Source organism: Oncorhynchus nerka, linkage group LG21, assembly GCF_034236695.1.
Source record: "Oncorhynchus nerka isolate Pitt River linkage group LG21, Oner_Uvic_2.0, whole genome shotgun sequence".
NCBI lineage: Eukaryota > Metazoa > Chordata > Actinopteri > Salmoniformes > Salmonidae > Oncorhynchus > Oncorhynchus nerka.
This window is the reverse complement of record NC_088416.1, coordinates 9372091-9395459: the sequence shown is the minus strand read 5'-3', so window position 1 is coordinate 9395459 and position 23369 is coordinate 9372091. Positions and strand designations below refer to the sequence as shown.

At 43.9% G+C, this 23369-nt stretch overlaps 1 protein-coding gene and 1 pseudogene across 3 annotated transcripts in view; one reads left to right on the top strand and one right to left on the bottom strand.

Annotated features, from left to right (window-relative positions):
* LOC115103812 (E3 ubiquitin-protein ligase SMURF2-like) overlaps positions 1 to 4263 on the top strand; it is a 69182-nt gene extending 64919 nt beyond the window's left edge. For all 3 annotated transcript variants that reach the window (XM_029624776.2, XM_029624774.2, XM_029624772.2), the window contains exons 19-20: positions 1088 to 1163; positions 1573 to 4263. In XM_029624776.2, the coding sequence (XP_029480636.1) occupies positions 1088 to 1163; positions 1573 to 1672 (176 nt within the window). In that variant the 3' untranslated portion in view covers positions 1673 to 4263. The remainder of the gene's footprint in view (positions 1 to 1087; positions 1164 to 1572) is intronic.
* A 3765-nt stretch (positions 4264 to 8028) lies between these two features.
* Positions 8029 to 22166, bottom strand: LOC115103810 (centrosomal protein of 95 kDa-like; annotated as a pseudogene).
* Positions 22167 to 23369: the final 1203 nt, after the last annotated feature.

Sequence of the window (23369 nt, the reverse complement as noted above, 5' to 3'; positions counted from 1 at the left end):
ATCTGTTTTCTTTGATCATATCTCCACTACCCTACCAATTGTACCTACAGTGAATAGGATTCACCATCTTCATCGATTGTTTTCATAATTTATCTGCAGATTATCGACCAAAAAGCCTACCGGTATACAAATGATGGAGCCAGATGAACGGCTCAGTAAGCCTGTGCTCTTGCACGTCATGGCTGCATATGAAACACGCAAAAGAAAAAATATGAATGTGCCAGGAAACAATAGGTTGTGGATTTTCGACTCGTTACCACATTTTATAAGGGACGTGCAAATTGACTCGTAGACGATGGAAGAGCATCAGGCTCTCTCCCACTGTGTAAAGAAATTTGACTGTAACCACAGCGTACACAACACACACACCCAGGTACCGGGAGGCGGGACAGACAAACGAGCAGGGCTTCCTTGTCATCGCTCACTTTGTGAGTGACAGGCGCTTGTCCTATCAATAGATCGCTAGAATGTTTTTAATATATTTTCTGACTTGTGAAAAAAATAAGTTGCTTAATTAATTGAAGTGGAAAAAGTACCTGGCTGAAAGTGAGTTTAACTGGCTATATAGCCGACACTAGTGGAAAACACTGTGCGAGTCTGACTGCCGGAGTTCACCCAGTCTTCATGACAGAGTCGTGGTCGACCTCAGTTGGTTTGGTTAAATCCAGACAGACAGGAAGCCCTGGGGGAACAGAAGACCTCAGAGTGCAGCTGTGTGTGTTTCGCAGTGTGCGTGTTTGAGAGTTGATCTTTCTGTTCAAGCCGTGTGCGTGCCCGTGTGAGAGAGTCTCTGTGTGTGTGTGTGCCTGCCTGTGAGTCTCAGTCAGTCTGTCTGTCTGTGTCTGAGGCCAACCCAGCTGTCTTTCTGTATGAAAATATACAGTATATAAAATATACACCCAGTCTTGTGTTAAAACAGCAGCCATGTTTGTTCACGTTCTAAACACTGAGTTCAACTGGTCAACTGTCCTGAACTGTCTGACTTCTGTGTGTCGAGAAATATAATGATGGACAGCCTGAGAATTTATGATGACTCTTTTTCTCTCTCTCTGTGTGTGTGTGTGTGTGTGTGTGTGTGACCCTCAAGGTGCCGCGGGGCCCAGGCTCTTCACCATCCACCAGATCGATGCCAACACCAACAATCTACCCAAAGCCCACACCTGGTGAGTACAGTTACTGTACCACTGCTCCACTTAGACACACAGATACACACTGCTACAAGAATGCTACTCCATACATTTAACAACATATTCTTAATTACAGTGACCTGTCAATGAGGCAAAGCCATGTTACAAAAGGGTGTCCAATCTCCCAACTAATATGGTTTTACCGGTTTTAAATGCATGTCCAAATCCAATATTAATGTTTTGTATGTAGCACGGTTTAAAGAGAATTATTGAAATGCTTGTTGGCGTCAATTCATCCCGTAATGGATGGGTTGCCAACTGGCGATTTGACATGAAAATAAAATGTCATTCATTTATCGATGGATAAAGGTTCTTCAAAACTGTCCTTTCAAACCTAAAATGTACTCCTCTCTCCTCCAAACTCTTTCTCTCCCTCTCTGTCCAGCTTTAACCGGATTGACGTTCCCGCCTACGAGCACTATGACAAGCTGTACGACAAGCTGCTGACAGCCATCGAGGAGACGTGTGGCTTTGCGGTGGAATGAGTGACACATCAGTGGGGAAGTGTGTGTGTGTCAGCGTGTGTGTATTTTGTGCGGTCAGCGCTGCAAGACTATAGACTCTGCTGTCACCACGGGAACCCTGCAACGTTCAGGCACGCCCATGAGGATTGTGACCACACCCCTTTCTGCTGCCCAGTTCCCCAGGACAGTATGGAGACCGACTGCAGAAGGACAGACAGACTGAGAGGCAGACCACACGGGAACCCTCTCCTCTCTCTCTCTCACTGCATTCTTTTTTTTCTTCTTTCTTTTTTTAAAAATATCACTTCCTTTTTCAGCTGCTACAGAGGAGTGACGATTACATACCTTGAAACCCTGTGAGAATGCCAGCTTTTATTTTGTTTTTTTAGCTTTCTTTTTGTAATAGCTTGTATGTAATTATAATGGTGAAATCCACAGAACAACCAGTTTTGTGTTGGACCGGGAGTTTTTCCTGACCGAAGAAAACTCTGGTCCCTAGTATGTGCGTTCCGTGAAAGCACTTTATCTTTTCTTTTTTTGTGGGTCGTCTGGTGCGATCGAATGCCAAGGTCCAGACTGCAACGAGAGTATTTTAGAGAAGTTATGTTGTCTTTGGCCTGGGGGAGAGAAATATGAAGGTCCACACTGAGTAGATGACTAGGGCCAGGGGGGGGGTTCCTGACCATGAGCTAACCAGGAGAAACTAGGTCTTACTGATGACCAATACAGTCTCACACAGCTAACTTCCTGCCACCTCTTGACATCAAAAGCTAATAGACATGCTAACCTGAACACCTAACCCCATCCAGCTACACATGGAGTAGACCTGTTGCGCTTTGGTGAAAGTCTGAGTTGAACTTAACGCTAAACATCATTATATCACACTGTACCTTTAAATCACACCATAGAAATTCCTTATCAAACGCTCAAAGTGGGTCATTGTCTAGTGAGTGGAACTCTGTCCCAGGGACCAGGCTAGTTGAAAGCAATTCAAGGACGATGTCAGTGTTTTCAAAAGTGACATCCAACCTAAGATGGCAGGATGTTTTTTCCAGTTGCCACTCTAGAGCACTTTACAAACTGAATGGCGACAAAGGACGTGCTTTCTTCATATTAAGTTCAAATGAATATACCACGTTTTATTCCAACCATACTGCATTCAATGGAAATATACAGATAAGAAAGTATATCTACCTGTAATTTTGAGTATATATGTGTACAAAAACATACCTATTTTGTATATGGCTTGTTCCTCTTTCTATTCATGTACATGCTAGCATGTTGGTGTTATCACAGACCTCTGTATTCTCAGGTGAAGTCATCTTTCTTTGTGAGGCTGACTTGTGGAAGGGGAGATGATCTTCTGGTTATGGAAGCCGTTGTCAGGTCAAATCCGTGACCCTCTCCTTGAATGCGAGCTGAGTGCATAACCTTTAACCTTTTGGCCACTAAGAGACTGAGGTTGGGCCCAGAGAGTGCTAGAGTTTTTTTAAGTCTAGAAGGGATACAGCTTTTGTCAAAATGGACGTTGAAGGTTGAGGAGAATGAACCTAGCAGGTTATGAGAATTAGGTCAAGGTTAGGGTTAGCTAAATGCATAGAAAAATCACCTTTTGACACGCTGTGTACCATCTAGACTTGACCCTAATAGAGCCTCTACCACAACCCTTGCATGAATGGATTTTTTTTTAAACAATATTTATTTGCTATTATTTTGTCCCTTCTGAGCTAAATGTGTGTTGACATGAGAAAAATTCTGTTGAATGTTTTTTTTAATGCTGCCTGTTTAATAGCAGTGGACGTGGACTATGACCATGGACTGTATTCACCTGCGTACATGCAAAATAAAATAGACCCAATCCAGTGTGATCAAAGGTAAAGCAGATTCTCTTCAGAAAGACAATTATCAAGTATCCTAGAAATTGTGCTTTTGCACAGTATAAGATATTGTTCATGTGGTGGATCACAAGCAACCTTTTAATTTGACAGAAAATGAATCAAATGCATTACAAAAAAAAACAGATTTTTTTTTGCACACGCAGACTTGTGTTGCCGTTATAATCAGCAACTTCCATCTATTTACAAAATAGTTCATGGACTGATTGACTTTTTATGTAAATATATACTCGTGTAGATATGCACACAGAGCTCATGTCCAGTGCGCGCACACAGTACTGTTTTCTGCTATCTACGTCTAACATAATTGACTTTCACTCAGTTTCTAGATAATAGATCAGACCATATGGACTGTTGCTTCTCGTAGCATGCTTTGCCAGCCGAGCCCTGCGACATTTAGTCGCCGACCGGTGCAATTTCTCACATGGTGTAAAACCCACTTTATTCTGTGTGTATGTAAGTATTGTGTGTGTAAATTAGTTTTCTTTTTGCTAAATTTTTGTCTGAAATTTTAACATTTTTATTTCTCATTTCAGTCTTTTGTATTTATTACAGTGTGTTCATAGTTTTTTCACATCAGCTGCTCTGTGAGCTTCAACTGACACTGTAAATAAGAAAAATAAAAGCGGAAATTATAAACCTCTTGTACCCTTGCAGAAAACAAGCAATAAACTCTATGCTGTTTGGAGCTCACAGCATAATGTTTCATAGAATAAAGTGTTATGTTCTTTCCTAGGTCTCATAAAATGAAGGGAATTGGTAAGACATTTCATTGAAGTTGCACAAAAAATGAGGGCCAATTATTTACCATTTAAGGCTCTCAATTTCAAAATCCATCCTCTCATCTGCAATGATTTGAAAAGACTTGACAGGTGAAAACAATGTAGTGGAAGCTCCATGAAGATGGCTTTCACCCGGGCTCATTTCCCAAAAGCATCATGAACTTAACCTTAACATGCTTTTGGGAAACTGGACCCTGGTCAGACCGGTGCACTGTACCAGGGACAGAACAGCTACCTGGGCCGGGTTCCTGGAACAAGTGGCCTTGACAGAACACACGATTGATAAGTGATGTTCTCACGTCTATATAATGTCGGTTCATATAGGGGACATTTAGACCCGAGTTTAGCGTGTGTAAAATTGACTATTCCTATTTTAATGAACTTCTCTGTTATTCTAAATCGCGTGGGGGAAATGCCAGTGCCAGCAAGGTAGGCATTTAGGTTGGAGAGCAAAGAAATGGAGGTGTGGCTGCTTGTGTCCACAGATATTCCATATTCTGACCTTGATTTAATTCCACTTTTATACACAACTGTGAATAAGGTCAAGAACCTGCCAGTTTCAAGAGGGAAAAGCAACTACTTATTATCTAACCACAATCTCCATGTACTAATTATATAAACTGATACTAGGTAGGTCAATGAGTAATCCATTTTAACCAGGGGATTATAAATATAGGATAAATGACAATTCTTAAAGATCTATTTTACCTGGAGATTAATGTGAATCTAGTCATGGCAGAAAACTGACATGACAGGCAGGGCTATTTATGCCCTTTTCCTACAGTGAAGTATGAAATGCTGTGTCATTATGCAGAATCCTTCATGTATGGCTTTATCATTTGTAGGGATTGAGAAGCAAACCAAATTGGATGACAAGGAAAGTTGCAGCAAATGTAACCTTTGTGCTCTCTAGAATGTTTTAATCATATGCCCGCCAACTTTTCCAGTTACCTTTAATTTGTAGGCTAGAGCATATGTTAAATATTCTTAGCCACAATCTGTAATAACCAGGTAGGGCAATACATTTAACAGACAATTTGGTGTTCGTTCCCTTCATACGTATCATTCCATTACATCATTTGATTTAACCCACCTTTTCTTTCTTTCCTCTGTAAACACGGTGACATCCTTGTGATTGAGAGTCAAGTAATAGTGGATAATAGTTAATGAAGGCCAAAAGCAAGTTGTAGTAAAAATCAAATCTGGACCTATAGACTTATTAATCATTATGGAGCTCAAACCGTGACTTGGCACTTGCCCTCACAGTTTAATGATCAGTGCAGGCAATTAGGGTATTATATTATACCAAACTATTATATAATTATGTAGGCATTAGGATTAATTCCCTAAAAATACAGTGCCTTGCGAAAGTATTCGGCCCCCTTGAACTTTGCGACCTTTTGACACATTTCAGGCTTCAAACATAAAGATGTAAAACTATTTTTTTTGTGAAGAATCAACAACAAGTGGGACACAATCATGAAGTGGAACGACATTTATTGGATATTTCAAACTTTTTTAACAAATCAAAAACTGAAAAATTGGGCGTGCAAAATTATTCAGCCCCCTTAAGTTAATACTTTTTAGCGCCACCTTTTGCTGCGATTACAGCTGTAAGTCGCTTGGGGTATGTCTCTATCAGTTTTGCACATCGAGAGACTGAAATTTTTTCCCATTCCTCCTTGCAAAACAGCTTGAGCTCAGTGAGGTTGGATGGAGAGCATTTGTGAACAGCAGTTTTCAGTTCTTTCCACAGATTCTCGATTGGATTCAGGTCTGGACTTTGACTTGGCCATTCTAACACCTGGATATGTTTATTTTTGAACCATTCCATTGTAGATTTTGCTTTATGTTTTGGATCATTGTCTTGTTGGAAGACAAAATCTCCGTCCCAGTCTCAGGTCTTTTGCAGACTCCATCAGGTTTTCTTCCAGAATGGTCCTGTATTTAGCTCCATCCATCTTCCCATCAATTTTAACCATCTTCCCTGTCCCTGCTGAAGAAAAGCAGGCCCAAACCATGATGCTGCCACCACCATGTTTGACAGTGGGGATGGTGTGTTCAGGGTGATGGGCTGTGTTGCTTTTACGCCAAACATAACGTTTTGCATTGTTGCCAAAAAGTTCAATTTTGGTTTCATCTGACCAGAGCACCTTCTTCCACATGTTTGGTGTGTCTCCCAGGTGGCTTGTGGCAAACTTTAAACGACACTTTTTATGGATATCTTTAAGAAATGGCTTTCTTCTTGCCACTCTTCCATAAAGGCCAGATTTGTGCAATATACGACTGATTGTTGTCCTATGGACAGAGTCTCCCACCTCAGCTGTAGATCTCTGCAGTTCATCCAGAGTGATCATGGGCCTCTTGGCTGCATCTCTGATCAGTCTTCTCCTTGTATGAGCTGAAAGTTTAGAGGGACGGCCAGGTCTTGGTAGATTTGCAGTGGTCTGATGCTCCTTCCATTTCAATATTATCGCTTGCACAGTGCTCCTTGGGATGTTTAAAGCTTGGGAAATCTTTTTGTATCCAAATCCGGCTTTAAACTTCTTCACAACAGTATCTCGGACCTGCCTGGTGTGTTCCTTGTTCTTCATGATGCTCTCTGCGCTTTTAACGGACCTCTGAGACTATCACAGTGCAGGTGCATTTATACGGAGACTTGATTACACAGGTGGATTGTATTTATCATCATTAGTCATTTAGGTCAACATTGGATCATTCAGAGATCCTCACTGAACTTCTGGAGAGTTTGCTGCACTGAAAGTAAAGGGGCTGAATAATTTTGCACGCCCAGTTTTTGATTTGTTAAAAAAGTTTGAAATATCCAATAAATGTCGTTCCACTTCATGATTGTGTCCCACTTGTTGTTGATTCTTCACAAAAAAAATAGTTTTATATCTTTATGTTTGAAGCCTGAAATGTGGCAAAAGGTCGCAAAGTTCAAGGGGGCCGAATACTTTCGCAAGGCACTGTAAGTGTAAAAAGTGTTTTTACACATCTACCCATAGGTACTGAACGGAGACGAATATGCATATGTTTTCATGCCTATCTTTCTATATTCTGAACCATTCTTCATGGTTCTACATTCAAGTCTTGCGCTGATCAAACTCAAATTTAAAAAAGGTACACCTTATTTAAATGGATTGTTTGAGATTTAAATAGAAAAAAAACCCTCCCTGATCACAAATTGGTTGGACACCCAGTGGGTGTGCGCTGTTTGGGGTTTATTCAAACGTATTCGGTGTGCATAGGAAAGGCATACATTTCCTGATTATGAAATCGGCCCCATACACCCTATTCTCATGGTACCTGGCCTTGTACACTTAGGATGTCTTTTTAACCACTGATTTGTTTGTTAGTACAGTAGTTTACTGGCAAAGGGAACCTTTCCAGAACTCTGATTATCAACGCTCTCTGGTGTTGGAACAGCGTAGCGGGTTAGTTCAATAACCTAAAAACCAGACTAATAGGTCATTCACAGTACAATCAAATAAACAATTCATCGACATTGTTATAAACGCTACGGGAGACAAATCCTGCATACCATTAAAAGGAAGAGATGGAATCAAAGAATCTTGTCCTGACATTCATAATTAGTTGCATCCAATTTTCACAATGGTCCCGTTTGGTTGTGAAAGACAATTCACTGGACTACACATCTTTACCACATGACAAAATCAAAACGACAGCACACAAAATGCACAGTGAGGGAGCCATTCAATTTTTTATTTTATTTTTAGCATTCTTAAATAATCAAGTATTTACAACAAATCAAAGAGTAGAACTCCGATCCGTGGGTTTTTAGAGACTTTAGAGTTTGATAGCGGCAGGTAGCTATAGATTGCGGGGTCAGTGCAGACAGCTGGTGTTGTACTGGAAGGAAGCCATTTGCACACGACCCCGTAACCTTTGGACCTCCAGGTCGTGGAAGTAGTCGTCGTCGTCGTTCTGGACGATAACCTTCTGCAGCTCGCCTATCTCCCTCTCCATCTTGGAGCGCAGCTCCAGCTTCATCTTCTGAAGGGCCTGCAGAGAGAGAGAGAAACGCTTTAATATCCTGACCCCCAACACCGCATGAAGTAGTCACATGCTGAACCCTGAAGAAGTTCACCTGTAAAGTATGAGCATTTATCTCAATCTTCCCAGAAATGTGCAGACAAAGTAGAGGTACAATGTAGTAAATTGTGTGTGAATGAGCCTGCATTTACCTTTTCTTGGGCCTTCTTCCGTACTTGGATATCCTGTCTCTCTGTAGCGAGAGTGTCGGCCAATAATGAAAACTGAAAGATGGCAGAACAGCGTGGAATGAGCTTTCAGCTGTCCCGTTCTTTCACATCAGTGCCGATGGAGCCGTTTCTTGGGTCTTACTCTCCCTACTAACTCCATATAGCGTGGTGTGTGTTCATATGAAAGAAGGTCGTGTGTTGGTTCTACCTGGTCCTTGTAATAGTTCTCCATAGATTGGATCTGGTCTCTGTGTTTTTTCTGGTGCTCCTGGCGCTGCTCCTTGGCGTAGGCCCTCTGCTCTCGGAGACGAGCCTTCTGCACCTCCAAGCCCTCCTCAAACGCCTGCTTAAACATCTGGAACACACACACACACTTATACAACCAATCGTTACATGTGTTTGTATAGTCATTGTGCTCATGACCTGTTTCCTTTTGACTTTACAATGGAGCTAAATACATGACAATTGTGTCAAATCTTCCCTTTAAAAAAATACATGGGGTGGAAAATGGAATGGAAAGTACAGTGTTTGAAGTGTTGAAACATGAAATTCTAGGAGCGTCTAAACCGTGTTGGGGATGGAGGCTCAGCGCGGCGTCACTAACTGACCCTCTCCTCTTTCGTGCGGGCCCTCGTCATGCGTGCTCGGAGCTGGACGTGGTAGTCACCGTGGTACTTCTTGGCCCGGGCGATCTGCTGCCTCTGCTCCTTCAGACGGTTCTGGTCGACTTCTGTTGCTGGATACGCTCCTTAAAATCCCTCTGGAGGGGGAGAGGAGCGACACGGCTGTACAGTTAGAGGGGCTGTTTGTATTATTGCTTGGTGTGTGTGTGTGTGTGTGTTTAAGAATGTGTAAGAGACATAGGACTGGTAATATATGTGTGTGTGTGTGTGTGTGTGTGTGTGTCTAACATGTACGCTGAAGCTCGTGCGTGTTTTTGAGTGGCTCACCAGGCGCCTGTTGTGTCCTTGCTCTTTGCGGATGATCTCCACCAGCAGGTTGTGTCTCCTCTGAGCCTCTTCCACCTGGAGAGAGAACATTGACGCGTTAACGGGAGGAGATCGAGGTGGAAAAGTTGCAACGGTTGAACCCTGGTCTCAGGGCTCCGCACTTAGACATCTGTTTTAACGTCACAGACAGGTAGGAGACTTGCAGAGATCCATCCAAGATAAGCTAAAAACATCCCAGCTCACCCTGTGGTTTATATGGTGGATAGTGTGTTACAGCGCCCCCACCTGGCTGGTGAGTTTAGTGTGTGGGCCCTGCCTCTGGTTGTCCAGGGAGAGGGAGGCGTTGAGGCGGTCCACCTGGCCCAGCTGCCGCTGCCACATCCTGCCCAGGGCGTGGGGCGAGAGGTGCAGGTGGGGGAACTCCTCCAGGAGCAGGGGGAGCAGGTAGTTGTCCTTCACCTTCACTGGAAAACAGGGGAGAGGGAGAGAGAGAGAGAGAAGCACAAACGGTTAATATAGAGGGACAAATCCATACCGTGCACTTAAGACTAATGCGCAAATCCATATCAAGCTCTTTCTCCTAAGGCATATGTAGTTGTGAAAGGATTGAATAGATAGCCAAGGAAACATCCTCCATGTTAGTTTCACCGAGGCCAATGCTGCGTTTTTAGGTTCAGGGCAAATGAAGGAGAGGAAGCCACTTTGTACTTTGATTTGAGTTGATATGGTCTCCATCTCCATCTTACTTGGTGCTCTCCTGGTTTTGTCCTGTCGCCTGCGGCCCGGAGTCGGTTGTCGGGTCCTGGGGGAGCGGTGTCGGGCTGCTGTGGTGTACACTTGGGATGGTTTGGGAGTTCGGGGAACATCTCTCAGTATGGCCTCTCTGTACTCCCTCTCCTACAGGGCAAAAGCACACATAGAACGTCTGCTGTAGATAATATTGGGACACAGTCTCTCTATCGCAGTCTCTGCCGGAGGGCTACTGTGTACACAGTCACATGGTGTCTAAACGCACACACCTCCCCAGGGCTACAATGAGTAGGTCTGATGCTGTTTACACACACACCTCTCTCCCCCTCCCTCTCTTACCGCCTCCTGTATTCTGGTTCGTTCCATGGCCATAGCAGCCCATTCTCTATCCTCGTACACTTTCAGCTCCTCCTCATAGGCTGTTTCCAGCTAGAGAGAGAGGTGTACACGCCAACTATGTTGGACCGTTCAACTTGTCTCTTTTAAAAAGGTGACCATCTTTATACTGAATGTGCGTTGGTCAATGTGGCAATTCCCTCTGACCTGGCGGTGTTTGTGATGGGGCTGTAGACGGCGGAGTTGTCGTCGGCGCGTATGGGCGACGGTGTGTCTCTGTGTGACCCCTCCACTCACCGCCTCTCTCACGGCGCCCTCTAGCTGACCTGAAAGGGAGCGGCGGGCCCGGGGAGGGGAGGGGGACAGGGAGCGGGTACAGGGGGATGTGGGTGCTCGCGGCGTACCTGGGAGAAGGGTCAGAGGTTAAAGTTTAAAGCCGAGGAAACGTTAAATCACAGAGTTGGGCAATAATGACTTATTGTAGTTCTACATTCAGGCTAGTCAACGGTGCTTTTGTTGGAGAAGTGTGGTGCAATCTGGGACCGTATCCACAAAGCATCTCAGAGTAGGAGTGATGATCTAGGATCTGCCCATACAAATCGTATTCCTTATGATATTAAAGGCTAAACTGATCCAAGATCTGAGATGCTGTATGAATACGGCCCCTGACGTGATTGAAGAGGTGGAGTGTATGTACCTGTTGGCCTCCTTGGGGGCCTGCGACACTCCATGACACTGTCACTGTGGTGAGACTGTTTGTCCTCCTCCTTGACCTCGTCGGGCTCTCCGCTCTCTCCTAGCGCTCTCTTTAACATCTGACGAGTGGAAATACACACACACGTTAAAACCTAGATTTACATTGCTGAGATGCCGGGGGTGACACAATCCCAGCTCCCGACACCTTAGTTTTCCCCCCACACACAATTTAGCGGTGCGATGAATGGTCAGCCGGGAAGCACACAAAGTGAAAGCACGTCGGGTGAGATGATTCTCCGGGTGAATGGGACTGGAAGGCATCCATCAGGCAGTGAGACGGCTCAGAACTCACCCCGTATCCCCACAATGTAAATATAGCTTGACACACACGGTCATTGGACTAACCAGTAAGGTCCACATAATGACAAGTGCATCACACACACACACACACACACACACACACGAGTGTACCACTCACCAGGTCCAGCTCCTCTAGTCGTCGGGACAGCTTCTCAGACATGTGGTGCAGCTCCTGTTCTGCCTTCCTGTTTCTCTGTCTACGCCAGGAGATAGGCTCCTCACAATCCTCCTCCTCTAGTACCCTGCTACTGCTGACAGGAGAGAGGGAGAGAGAGAGAGCGTGTGAGAGAGAGAGAGAGAGGGAGGGGGAAGGAGAGGGGCAAAAGGTAGGAAGAGTAGAGACAGAAAGGGTGGAGGCAGGGAGGGGGAAGGAGAGGGGCAAAAGGTAGGAAGAGTAGAGACAGAAAGGGTGGAGGCAGGGAGGTGAATGTTAGATTGAGTGGCCTCTGTGTGTAACTAACTTATGTGCATGTATATTGCTTTTCTCGCTATGCATCTACAATGCTATTCTAACCACCTCCCGTTGTGTTGTTCTTACCTGAGCCCCGTCCGCCCCCTGTGAGCCCAGCTGTCCTGCTGCGTGAAGGTCTCTTCCTCCTCATCTTCCAGTGGTGCCCTGTCCTCCAGCTCATCCTGCAGGGTGAGGAAATGAATGTCTGGCTGGCTGTGTCCGGAATAGAACCCTCCTGGGACCCACACTGGTAGGCTATAGAGAAAGAGAGAAATTTGCTAAATAAATTAAACAATTTAGTCCTTAATTAGCTGTAAATTGAACATGCATTGGACATAAATTGGACATGCATTAGCAAATCATTAGATTTTGAATTAGGCATGAGGTCGACTTCAACTATTGAATTAGCCCTCATTCGAGGCATTGTAACTACAACAGTCCAAAGGCCAAGCGGTTCGTCATGCCTTACTTCCGGCTGCTCCTTGGCCTCCTCTAGCCTGGCCTTGGTTTGATTGGACACAGACTTCTCACTCTCCACTACAAATGAAAAGCATGGAGGAATAAGAGGTTGAATAAGTCAAATTGATACATGGTTTGGAGGTGCTACACATTCATTCTGTGATGCATTGGACAGCGTGCGTCACCGGGTGAGTGGTTGAAGGCTGGCGAGCGCACTCCATTGGTAACTGTGTCAGCCACTGGCCGTGGGGACTGAAAAGAAAGACAGAGAGAGAGATGTCATTCATTAGACAGAGAAAAGGGGACAGAGACAAAGGGGTGGATGCATTTCCACTCAATGGGGTAGAGAGTATTCACAATCAAACTGTGACAAAAGAGAACCCGGCAGGAGTCTCAGTGGCTAGCTAGCGGATGCTAACGACATAATCACGCAAAAGATGCACGGCGTTAACTACCGCTACCGCTCCCGGGAAGGTCGTCTAGCGGTTAAGGTCGCTGGTTCGAATCCCCAGTCTTGAGAAAGGCACTTAAAACTAATCGCGCCTGTAAGTCTGCTAAATGACTCAAATTTAAAACAAGGCTAAGTGAATACAGTAGTAGTACACAGTCTTATCATTGTCGTGAATTACAACGAGAAAGACAGAAACGAATAGCAGTAGTGTGTACAGGACAATTTGGGTAAATACTTTATTTCATCCTTAACACAGCTCCTTACCATCACCTATAATGGTATATGTGAGCTCAAGCGGTACACACACACACACACAGAGAGTTGAAGTCAGAAGTTTACATACACTTAGGTTGGAGTGACTAAAACTTGTTTTTCAACCACTCCACAAATGTCTTGTTAACAAACTATAGTTTTGGCAAGTCGTTTAGGACGTCTACTTTGTGCATGACACAAGTCATTTGTCCAACAATTGTTTGGCCAAATTTGGTAATGGAATAACAAGTGGAAAATATTTGCCCCTGCTAGCGTGTCTGGACTTGCCATAGGCTTGCAGGTGGGATGTGACGTGAACTGTGAACTGTACTTGGCGGAGGTCACTTCAGAACGCGTTTCAGAACACAGTCGTTTGCTGAGAGCTTTGAAACACAGATTCAAACGGAAAGTTGATACTGTATTACAAAGCAACGAACAAGAGTTAAGCGTAATTTGAATTGATTCAGCGTGGATATATTTGACTAGATGGACATACCTGCGAGGTGCCAGCAGGTGCCTCCTGCTCCACTGCGGCCCCGCTGTCGAGACCGTTGGCTGGGGGAGACTGGCTACCCGAGCGGGGAGCTCTGTCGGGCCTGTGGGGGGTGGTCTGGTATGGGGGCTGCAGGGGGATGGCTGAGCGCAGGGGCTCCCTCAGTAGAGTGGCCTGGGTGCCTGGCGTTCCCGGAGCACCCGTGGTGCTGGGGCCCGGGGCTTGGGAAGAGGCTTCTGTTAGGGAGGGGTAAAATAGGTAGCTGTTAGAGGTGTAGATTTTGTAGGTCATGTCATGTTATAATAGGGTTATGCAGGATGATTGAACAAAAGGTTCAAGTATTATTTTTTCTTTCTATCAGATTTGCCTCTAACTGGTTCACTGTTCTTTAAGTAGCATACAGTTCTGAATTATTTCTCTCAGATACAGGTCTGTACTCCTAGCTATTAATGCCTTGCCAATAACCCTGGCATTGTGGGGCGGCAGGTAGCCTAGTGGTTAGAGCGTCGGACTACAAGATCGAATCTCCGAGCCGACAGGGTCAAATTCTGCCGTTCTGCCCCTGAACAAGGCAGTTAAATAAAGGTAAAATCCTGTAAGTGGCTCTGGATAAGGGCGTCTGAATGCCATGCAAATACCTCGTACACCTACACATCAACTCGGTACAGGTACTCCCTGTACTCCCATGTTATTTTTACTCATTGTTAATCACTGTGTATGTATTCCTTGTGTTTTATCTTTAACTCTGCATTGCTGGAAAAGGACCCGTTAGTAAGCATTTCACTGTTAATCTACACCGGTTGTGTACGAAGCATGCGAGTCTGAATGTAAATCCAGAAAGACAAGAGGACATCTTTTTCAGCATTCTATGTCATGGGCCAGGAACAAGCCTTCGGTTCCCGCCTACCTTCTTGTTTGGCCGTGAACGTGCGGGCGGAGTCTCCCAGGAGGATAAGCTCATTGGTCGAGCCCGTCTCCTCCGCATTCCAAAAGTGGAGGGAATGTTTGCTGCTAGACTGGACGGCAGAGCTGGAAGATCAAAGAAACATTGTAACGTGACCGATGTATCACTATCAAAGTAAACCAAAGAAAAGACCACTCAAACAGTGGAAAGTGCATCGGTGTGTCTGGTTCATGTGATACCAGTTCAAGTCAGAACTTGTTTCAAAACAGTGCATTGGGTTTCCTGGTTTAGGAACAGAGGTTTACGTCACCCACAATGACTCATTCAGCTTTGTTGACTTTCCAGCCAGCCTTTCTGTGCGACAGCCGTCGGAACAGGCTGAGTAGACACAGTGACGTCACCGATGTTTGTGTTCCGTGTCCAACCTTAACATTCGCAGTTACTGTTGACATTTGTCTTGTGTGGTGCTCCCTGACTGGCTGTTGTGTCAACAGGATGTACCGACTTGCCCTGCACGATGATGACATTTGAAGTGGTCCTGTCTGGTTCAGTCGGGAGACCATGGCATTTGCAATGCCAGAGTAGTGGGTTTGATTCCCAAGGCCACCCGTAAGTAAAATGTGTGCATGCATGACTAAGTCGCTTTGGATAAAAGCATCTGCTAAATGGCATTTACAAGCGTCTCGTGTCGTAGCATCTTTGGTTGTGTCAACAGAACAGGAACTCTGCTTGAACACGGAACTGAATCTGAAACCATGGAAATGTACATAGAAGCTGTAGCGTGGAAGATCTTGAAACACTCACTGCACACTAGAATACTGGGAGGCTCTCTCCATTAGGGACCTCTGTTCCTCTGTCTGGGGGACCACTGGCCCTGTAGGGAGGGGGGCATCCTCCACAGGAACACCCTCCACAGGAACACCGTTTGGTTCCTTGTCTGGAGGGAGGAAAGGGGCAGGATTTGAAGAAGGGAGGAGAGAGAGAGAGATGGGTGATTACAGCGTGGTGCAACGTGGTGACGCTGACAGGCTCCTGCTGTGAAGCAACGAGGAAACGAACAAGCCACCAGTCGACTTTCAGACCACCAATTAGTCCGTAATTATACAAATATTTAAGTCACATTAACACACTCGGTCAGAGTAGTAGAATAAGCACTCAGGACATAGTGATCTATAGACATTGGAGCTCATGGACAGAGTAATGATCCAACCCCATTTCCGAAAGCTGAAGAGAAACAAACAACTGTTCTTGAAAGTGCATGGAAGAGTTCATCGAGTGTGACAGTAACATTATCTGTAGTGACTCATGCATAGCCTATCCTACTAATTGGACATATCAACAGGTTTAAACTAGAGCCCCGCCGATACGTTATTCTGGGTCCGATACCAGCCGATATACTGTTTTATGCCGGGATTTTTTTTTTTTAAATGTTATTTTCCCACACTGTATTCGCATAAATTGCTATTCAAAATAACAATTGTGCAAGAAATATGGTTCAAAATATTGATTTCTTACATTGTGAAATGACTGACAATGAGAATGGCTGCAAGTGTTATGGTGGGCGTGAGATTCCCTTTTTTCATCCTATATATTGAATAAATCGGTTATCGGTGGAATTATCAGCCAATATTAACATAGCTGTAATAGGCCAATATCGGTCGATAATATTGGTGAACCGCGGTCTGTAGCGTCACAGACAAACATTCACAGCTCCTTTCGGATTCACGGCAAGCCACCAACCCCAGCAATTTTGATAAACCAGACTTTTTCACCAGAGCCTTCTTTCAATGCATGTCATTTCAATTTCCAGAGCTGATAGTCGGTCATTGAATGTGTAATTGGTGTTTTGTGATGGGAGAGGGGGCCAGCAGACCACCATAGATGGACACAAAGGCTTGCGGAGCGCTGCCAATTGAATGGGCCAACCGCTTCCCGGTAATCCCAGAGCCAGCCGCCTCTAAACCGGGTTAAGAAAGGCCATTATGTCCACTTCATGTGTGGGTGATCTCACCCAAACAGGGTTGTGTCTCAGTCAATGACACAGATTAGGTTTGAGGGGGATGGGGTGATATAAAATCAGAAAGAACAGGGGTGACATCCGGCAGGTCTTCTGACCTAAATAGGACTTCCTGGTTAAATAAAGGTTAGCCTAAATGTAACAGTTGAGAGGGTAATGGAGTAAAATACGACTTTTGTGTCTACCTCCATTTTGCGACTCCTCTTCACTGATCTGCTCGGTGAGGTACTCAAGCAGCCCGTCAAAGATCTCCAGCAGGTTCTTGATGGACTCCTTGTCCCCTCGTACAATGTTCTCGCCTAGAGCCGGGAGAACAACCCATTAGGGACAAGCGATGAATCAGTGGAACTATAATCAACACCACATTGTTGTCCTTTAATTAGAACTAACCAGTCTGCCTCTTTTTACGGTGAATTTTCCTCAACAAAGAGGCTTGTGTTTGCTCTGAACAAGGCTGTGCTTTGAAATCTAAACAGCAATTTAGCCAGAGACCCTCTGCTTGTAGCTAAATAGATCACTTGATTTTCTTTCAGCATTCATCATCTGTTCTCTCTGCTACCACACGGCAAGCAGTACCGATGCACCAAGTCTGGAACCAACAGGACCCTGAAAAGCTTCTAACCCCATGTATTAAGAGTGCTAAATAGTTAGCTAAAGAGTTAACCAATAGCTAGCAGGACTATCTGCATTGACCCTTTTTTGCACTAACTCTTGACTCATCACATACACTGCTGTTACTGTTTTAGCTATCCAGTTGCCTAGTCACTTTATCCCTACCTATATGTACACATCTACCTCAATTACCTCGTGTCCCTGCACAACGACTCAGTACTGTTACCCCGTGTGTATAGCCTAGTTATCATTACTCATTGTGTATTTATTCATCATTATTTTTTATTTCTCTCTACATTGTTTGGAAGTAAGCATTTCACGGTTAGTCTACACCTGTTCACGAGGCATGTGACAAATACCATTTGAGTTGGTCAGATGATTGACTGAATAGCTAGTGAATACCTAGGGAATAAAGGAGTAGTTACTAGTTAATTAACTGGTGAATAGTGAGTCAAGAGTAAGTGCCGCTCACCTGTGATGTGTGAAAGGCTGATCTGAAGGTAGTCCAGAGCCAGAGAGTCGATCACAGACTGGACGTTGTGGACATCATCCTCCTGACTGCCCGGGGCGGCGATTTAGTCTACACACACACACACACGGTTCCAAATCACAGCCTCTTGTGCACTTTGGCCACGTACTAGCTCATTGACAAACACAGTCTTGTGTTGGCAGGTTTGACGATCATAAGTAGCACTGTGTGGCATTCTTGAAATTGTAAGAATACTCTCCTCTAAAGCTCTCAATTCCTGGTCTTAACAGCATGCAGCGCAGCCGTTTAAAAAAAAGAACTAACATGGGACAGTTGATTAGGTCTAAAAAAAACAACACATATTGCTCTTTTGGTGGGCATGTTTATTGTGTCATGTTTGGTGTAAACTTACCTGGGACTTTCTCCCCCAAGATGGCCTCATACAGGGCGACAAAAACATTGGCATTACAGTCCGTCACCTTTCTCAGTCTCAGGTTAAAGTGACACTTGCTAAGGATATCATTCGCCACGTCCACCCAATCTGTAAAAAGGGCCGTTACACACTAAATGCAGACCTTGAATTTATGAATAAAGTGCATAGTGTAGATCATACTTCTCAGAGCAGTGATGAACTAGATTACGTTAAAACTAAAAGTGGCAGTAATAAAGCCTCTCCTGAAAAATCCAAATCTCAACCCGGAAAATGTTTAAAACTACCGGCCTGTATTGAATCTCCCATTCCTCTCAAAATGTTTTGTTAAGCAGAAACTCGCTGCCTTCCCGAAGCCAGATAATGCATACAAAACGCTCCAGTCTGGTTGTAGACCCCATCATAGTACTGAGACTGCATCGTGACGGTGGTAAATTACCTTTTAATGGTGTCAGACCAAGTATCTGTCCTCGTGCACCTGGACCTTAGTGCCGCTTTTGACACCACCGATCACCACATTATTTTGGAGAGATTGGAAACCTTAAGGGTCCCCAAACTTTTTATAGCCCCGTACCCCATCAAACATTCAACCTACAGCTGCGTACCCCCTCTAGCAACAGGGTCATCGCACTCTCAATTGTTGTTTTTTGCCATCATTGTAAGCCTGCCACACACACACACACACTATACGAAACATTTATTAAACATAATGAGTGAGAGTTGTCGTCACAACCCGGCCCGTGGGAAGTGACAAAGAGCTCTTATAGGACCAGGGCATAAATAATAAAAATCAATAATTGTACTCTTTATTTAGCCATCTTACATGTAAAACCTTATTTGTTCATCAACAAATGGTGAATAACTCACCACAGGTTAATGAGAAGGGTGTGCTTGAAAGGATGCACATAACTCTGCAATGTTGTATTGGAGAGAGTCTCAGGCTTAAGTCATTTTCCACACACAATCTGTGCCTGTTTTAAGTTTTCATGCTAGTGAGGGCCGAGAATCCACTCTTGCATAGGTACATGGTTGCAAAGGGCATCCGTGTCTTAACAGTGCAATTTGCCAAGGCAAGAAACTGAAAGCAGCCCTATTCAGAAATCTGACAGTTGCTTCTGATTCAATTCTGTGCCGTTTGAAAATGTGAAGAATTTTTAAAATGTTAATCACATTTCTATTTGGCGTACCCAAGACGGCAGGGGTAGTCGTACCCCAGTTTGGGAATACGTGGTCTACACGGACAAGTTTGTGCCTGGTTTAGATCTTATCTGTTGGAAAGATATCTGTTAATCTCTGTGGATGGTTTGTACTCTGACAAATCAATGGTACGTTTCGGTGTTCCGCAAGGTTCTGTTTTAGAACCACTTTTTTTTCATCATATATTCTATATTCGCTCTCTGTTTCAGACACAAGGAAGTGAATGGCGCAAATGTTTTACTTTTAAATCTGCTTTATCTTGGATAGGTCACAGTTTTAAATGAGAACTTGTTCTCAACTGGCCTACCTGGTTAAATAAAGGTTAAATGTTTATTTTTAAATACACTTGGACAAAACAGAGATGCTAGTTCTAGGCCACAAGAAACAATGAGATCTGCCGTTTGATTTTACAATTAATCTTGATGGTTGTACAGTCGTTTCAAATAAAACTGTGAAGGACCTCTGTGTTACTCTGGACACCGATCTCTCTTTTGATGAACATATCAAGAATATTTAAGGTCAGCTTTTTCCCATCTTCATAAAATCTATATTTTTGTCCCCAAATTATGCAGAGAAGCTAATCCATGCTTTGTCACTTCCAGCTTAGACTACTACAATGCTCTACTCTCCGGCTAACCCAAAAAAGCACTAAATAAATGTCAGTTAGTGTTAAATACAGCTGCTAGAATCTTGACTAGAACCAAAAAATGTGATCATATTATTCCAATTCTAGCCTCTCTATATTGGCTTCCTGTTAAGGCTAGGGCTGATTGAGGTTTTACTGCTAACCTACAAAGCATTACATGGACTTGCTGCATTGACTTTCTCCTACCTACGGTCAAAAGTGACAGGCCTTATTGTCCCTAGAATATCTAAGCAAACAGCTGGAGGCAGGGGCTTTCTCCTTTTGAGCTCCATTTTTATGGAATGGTCGGCCTATCATTGTGAGAGACGCAGACTCGGTCTCAACCTTTAAGTCTTTACTGAAGATTCATCTCTTCAGTAGGTCCTATGATTGAGTGTAGTCTGGCCCAGGGGTGCAAAGGTGAACAGCAAGGCACTGGAGTGACGACCCGCCTTGCTGTCTATGCCTGGCCGGCTCCAATCTCTCCACTGGGATTCTTTGCCTCTGAACCTATTGGGGGCTGAGTCACTGGCTTACTAGTGCTCTTCCATGCCATCCCTAGGAGGGGTGCTTCACATTGTGCCAGGCTTTTTCCGCTATACTCGACTTGAGTGGGTCAAGTCACTGACGTGGCCTTCCTGTCCGGTTTTGCGCCCCCAAGGGCTTATGCCGTGGAGGAGAACTTCGTGGGCCATACTCGGCCTCGTCTCAGGGTAGTAAGTTAGTGGTCTGTTGATATTCCTCTAGTGGTGTGGGGGATGTGCTTTGGCAAAGTGGGTGGCAATTATATCCTGCCTGGTTGGCCCTGCACTGCGCCCTAGGACACTGCCTCAGGACTACCTGGCCTGACGACTCTTGGCTGTAGCCGCCCCCAGTCTACCTAGTCGTGCTGCTGCTCCAGTTTCAACTGTTCTGCCTGTGGCTATGGATCCCTGATCTGTTCACTTCACGTGCTACCTTGTCCCAGACCTGCTGTTTTGGACCCTTTCTCTCTCCCAATCCCACTCCCTCTCTACCGCACCTGCTGTCTCGACCTATGAATTCTTGGCTATGAAAAGCCAACTTACATTTACTCCTCGGGTGCGGACCTGTTGCACCCTCTTACAACCACTTTGATTACTATTTGACCCTGCTGGCCATCTATGAACACCTGAACATCTCGTGGAACGATCTGGCCTTAATGGCCGTGTACTCTTTTATCTCCACCCTGCACAGCCAGAAGAAGACTGGCCACCCCTCAGAGCCTGGTTCCTCTCTAGGTTTCTGCCTTTCTAGGGAGTTTTTCCTTGCCACCTTGCTTCTAAATCTGCATTGCTTGATGTTTAGGGTTTTGGGCTGGGTTTCTGTATAAGCACTTTGTGACATCTGCTGATGTAAAAAGGACTTTATAAATACATGCGATTTGATTCAGTTTGTTGACAATGCACAGCAAAACTGCTCCGTTGGTGGCAACCATCCCAACATGATTGTTGACGTAATAGCAGCTAATTTGTGGGCATGCACGGGCAGGCACAGTATGCTAGCTAACTGTACAGTTGCTAAGTTTAGAAATGTTAGCAACACCAACTACAGTGTGGTAAACTAGCTAATACTAACGCAAAGAACACTACTGTAGTTGGCAAACTGGCTATGTATGTTACAGTAGCTAGATAGCTAGGTTCAAGAAAAGTACTGGATAATTCCTTAAATAGCCTATGTAGTTATTCTCCTGATTGATATGGCTACAGTAACCACCAAGTTAGGTGCCATTTCTTCTTAGTTGGCTAGTAGATGAACCGTCGTTACCTCGATTACCTCTCTGATCTTCTTGGGTTCCCATTAGGCAGTAACGAGCGCGCTAGCTAGCTGTGTGGTAGTCAGTCGAGCTGGCAACAATACTGTCTCCCTTGACCTCTGAAAATAGTTACTCGCATTGCTAGCTTGTAGCAGTACTTTTTCCAAATTTCGAGGTTAGCCACTCACTGATAAACCTTCATCATGAGAACAGAAATAAAAAAAGGTGCCGGCTGCCAACCAGAAAGTAATCGACATTTTAAAATGCAAGTGTTTTCTGATTGGGTGGTAAACGGTTTCCACTAGTTACCCAAAACACAAAGTTAAAATGGATATACTGTAAAAATTCATGAAAACTCAAATTAGCTTTTTGGCCTTCATTTAAGGTTGGAGTTTGGCATGAGCTTGGCAGTGTGGTCAATGTTAGGGTTAGGTTTAAAAATCACATTTTAAGAAAATACATTGTAGAAATGGGCGGGGTTTATGACTTTGTGGCTGTGGTAACTAGTGACGACCATGGTAAACTGGTACATTGTTTCCGGAAGAAGCGTATAAAATATTGGGAAAATTGGTTCCTTGTCCTCTTTTTTTCTTTCTTCTAGTTATTCCAGTTGACTCTTCTGTTATTTTACAAGATAGCCCGGACAGACATTTGATAAACTAACCATATTTTTTATTAAAATATCACACGGTAGACAGGGTGTTCTTCCGAGTATCTGTCCTAAAGTAGTTCCAAGAGTTTCTAAGCACAAGAGGCCCATCATCGCGAGATTTCTGGGATGGCTAGAAAAGCAGAACAGGACTTTGTTTGGGAGTTTGAGAAGTAATTTACTTCTCCACTTCAGGGATTTTTTTGTTGTCGATTTTCAGAAAATAGCGACAATTGTCTGCTAACAAAGTAACTTAAAAAAAAAAAGATGTTTTCATGTCTTAAAAATATTTTACTTTTGTTAAATAATTTGTTCACAGTTTAAATGGCTTTTACAAATGTGATGTTTTTACAAGGAAAAGTAATTTTATTCATGGTTGTTTCTATTGTTTTCAACATGTACTTTTTAAAACAAATTTAAATGTACTATTCAAATGCCGTTTTTATGTGTATAAATTGATGTACAAAAATATGTATGAGCTGTTTTTAAAGGAAATGTGGTAAAACTTTCCCAAAATAGAAACATTGCCTGCTAGGGTGCATTTAAATTCTAATAGTTCGCCTTATTTCAATTTATGTGACAAAACAAGCAGTCATTGTAGAGAATCATTGTCCCACCGCAACAGTTTCATTACAGGTTGCACATTTTTTGGGGGGGGAAACATTGCTTTTGTCGAATAAACCTGGGTCTATGAAAAGTGATTCCTTAGTTATTTTTCTAGAAATAAAGGCATAATCTATATTCGAGCCAATGTCTTAAGTAGTTGAACATGTTATTACTCCAACCTCTTGAAAGTGACAAACCTGGGTCTATGAAAAATGATTCCTTAGTTGTTATTTTTCTAGAAATAAAGGCATAATCTAGATTCGAGCCAATGTCTTAAGTAGTTGAACATGTTATTACTCCAACCTCTTGAAAGTGACAAACAGACACTTTTTCA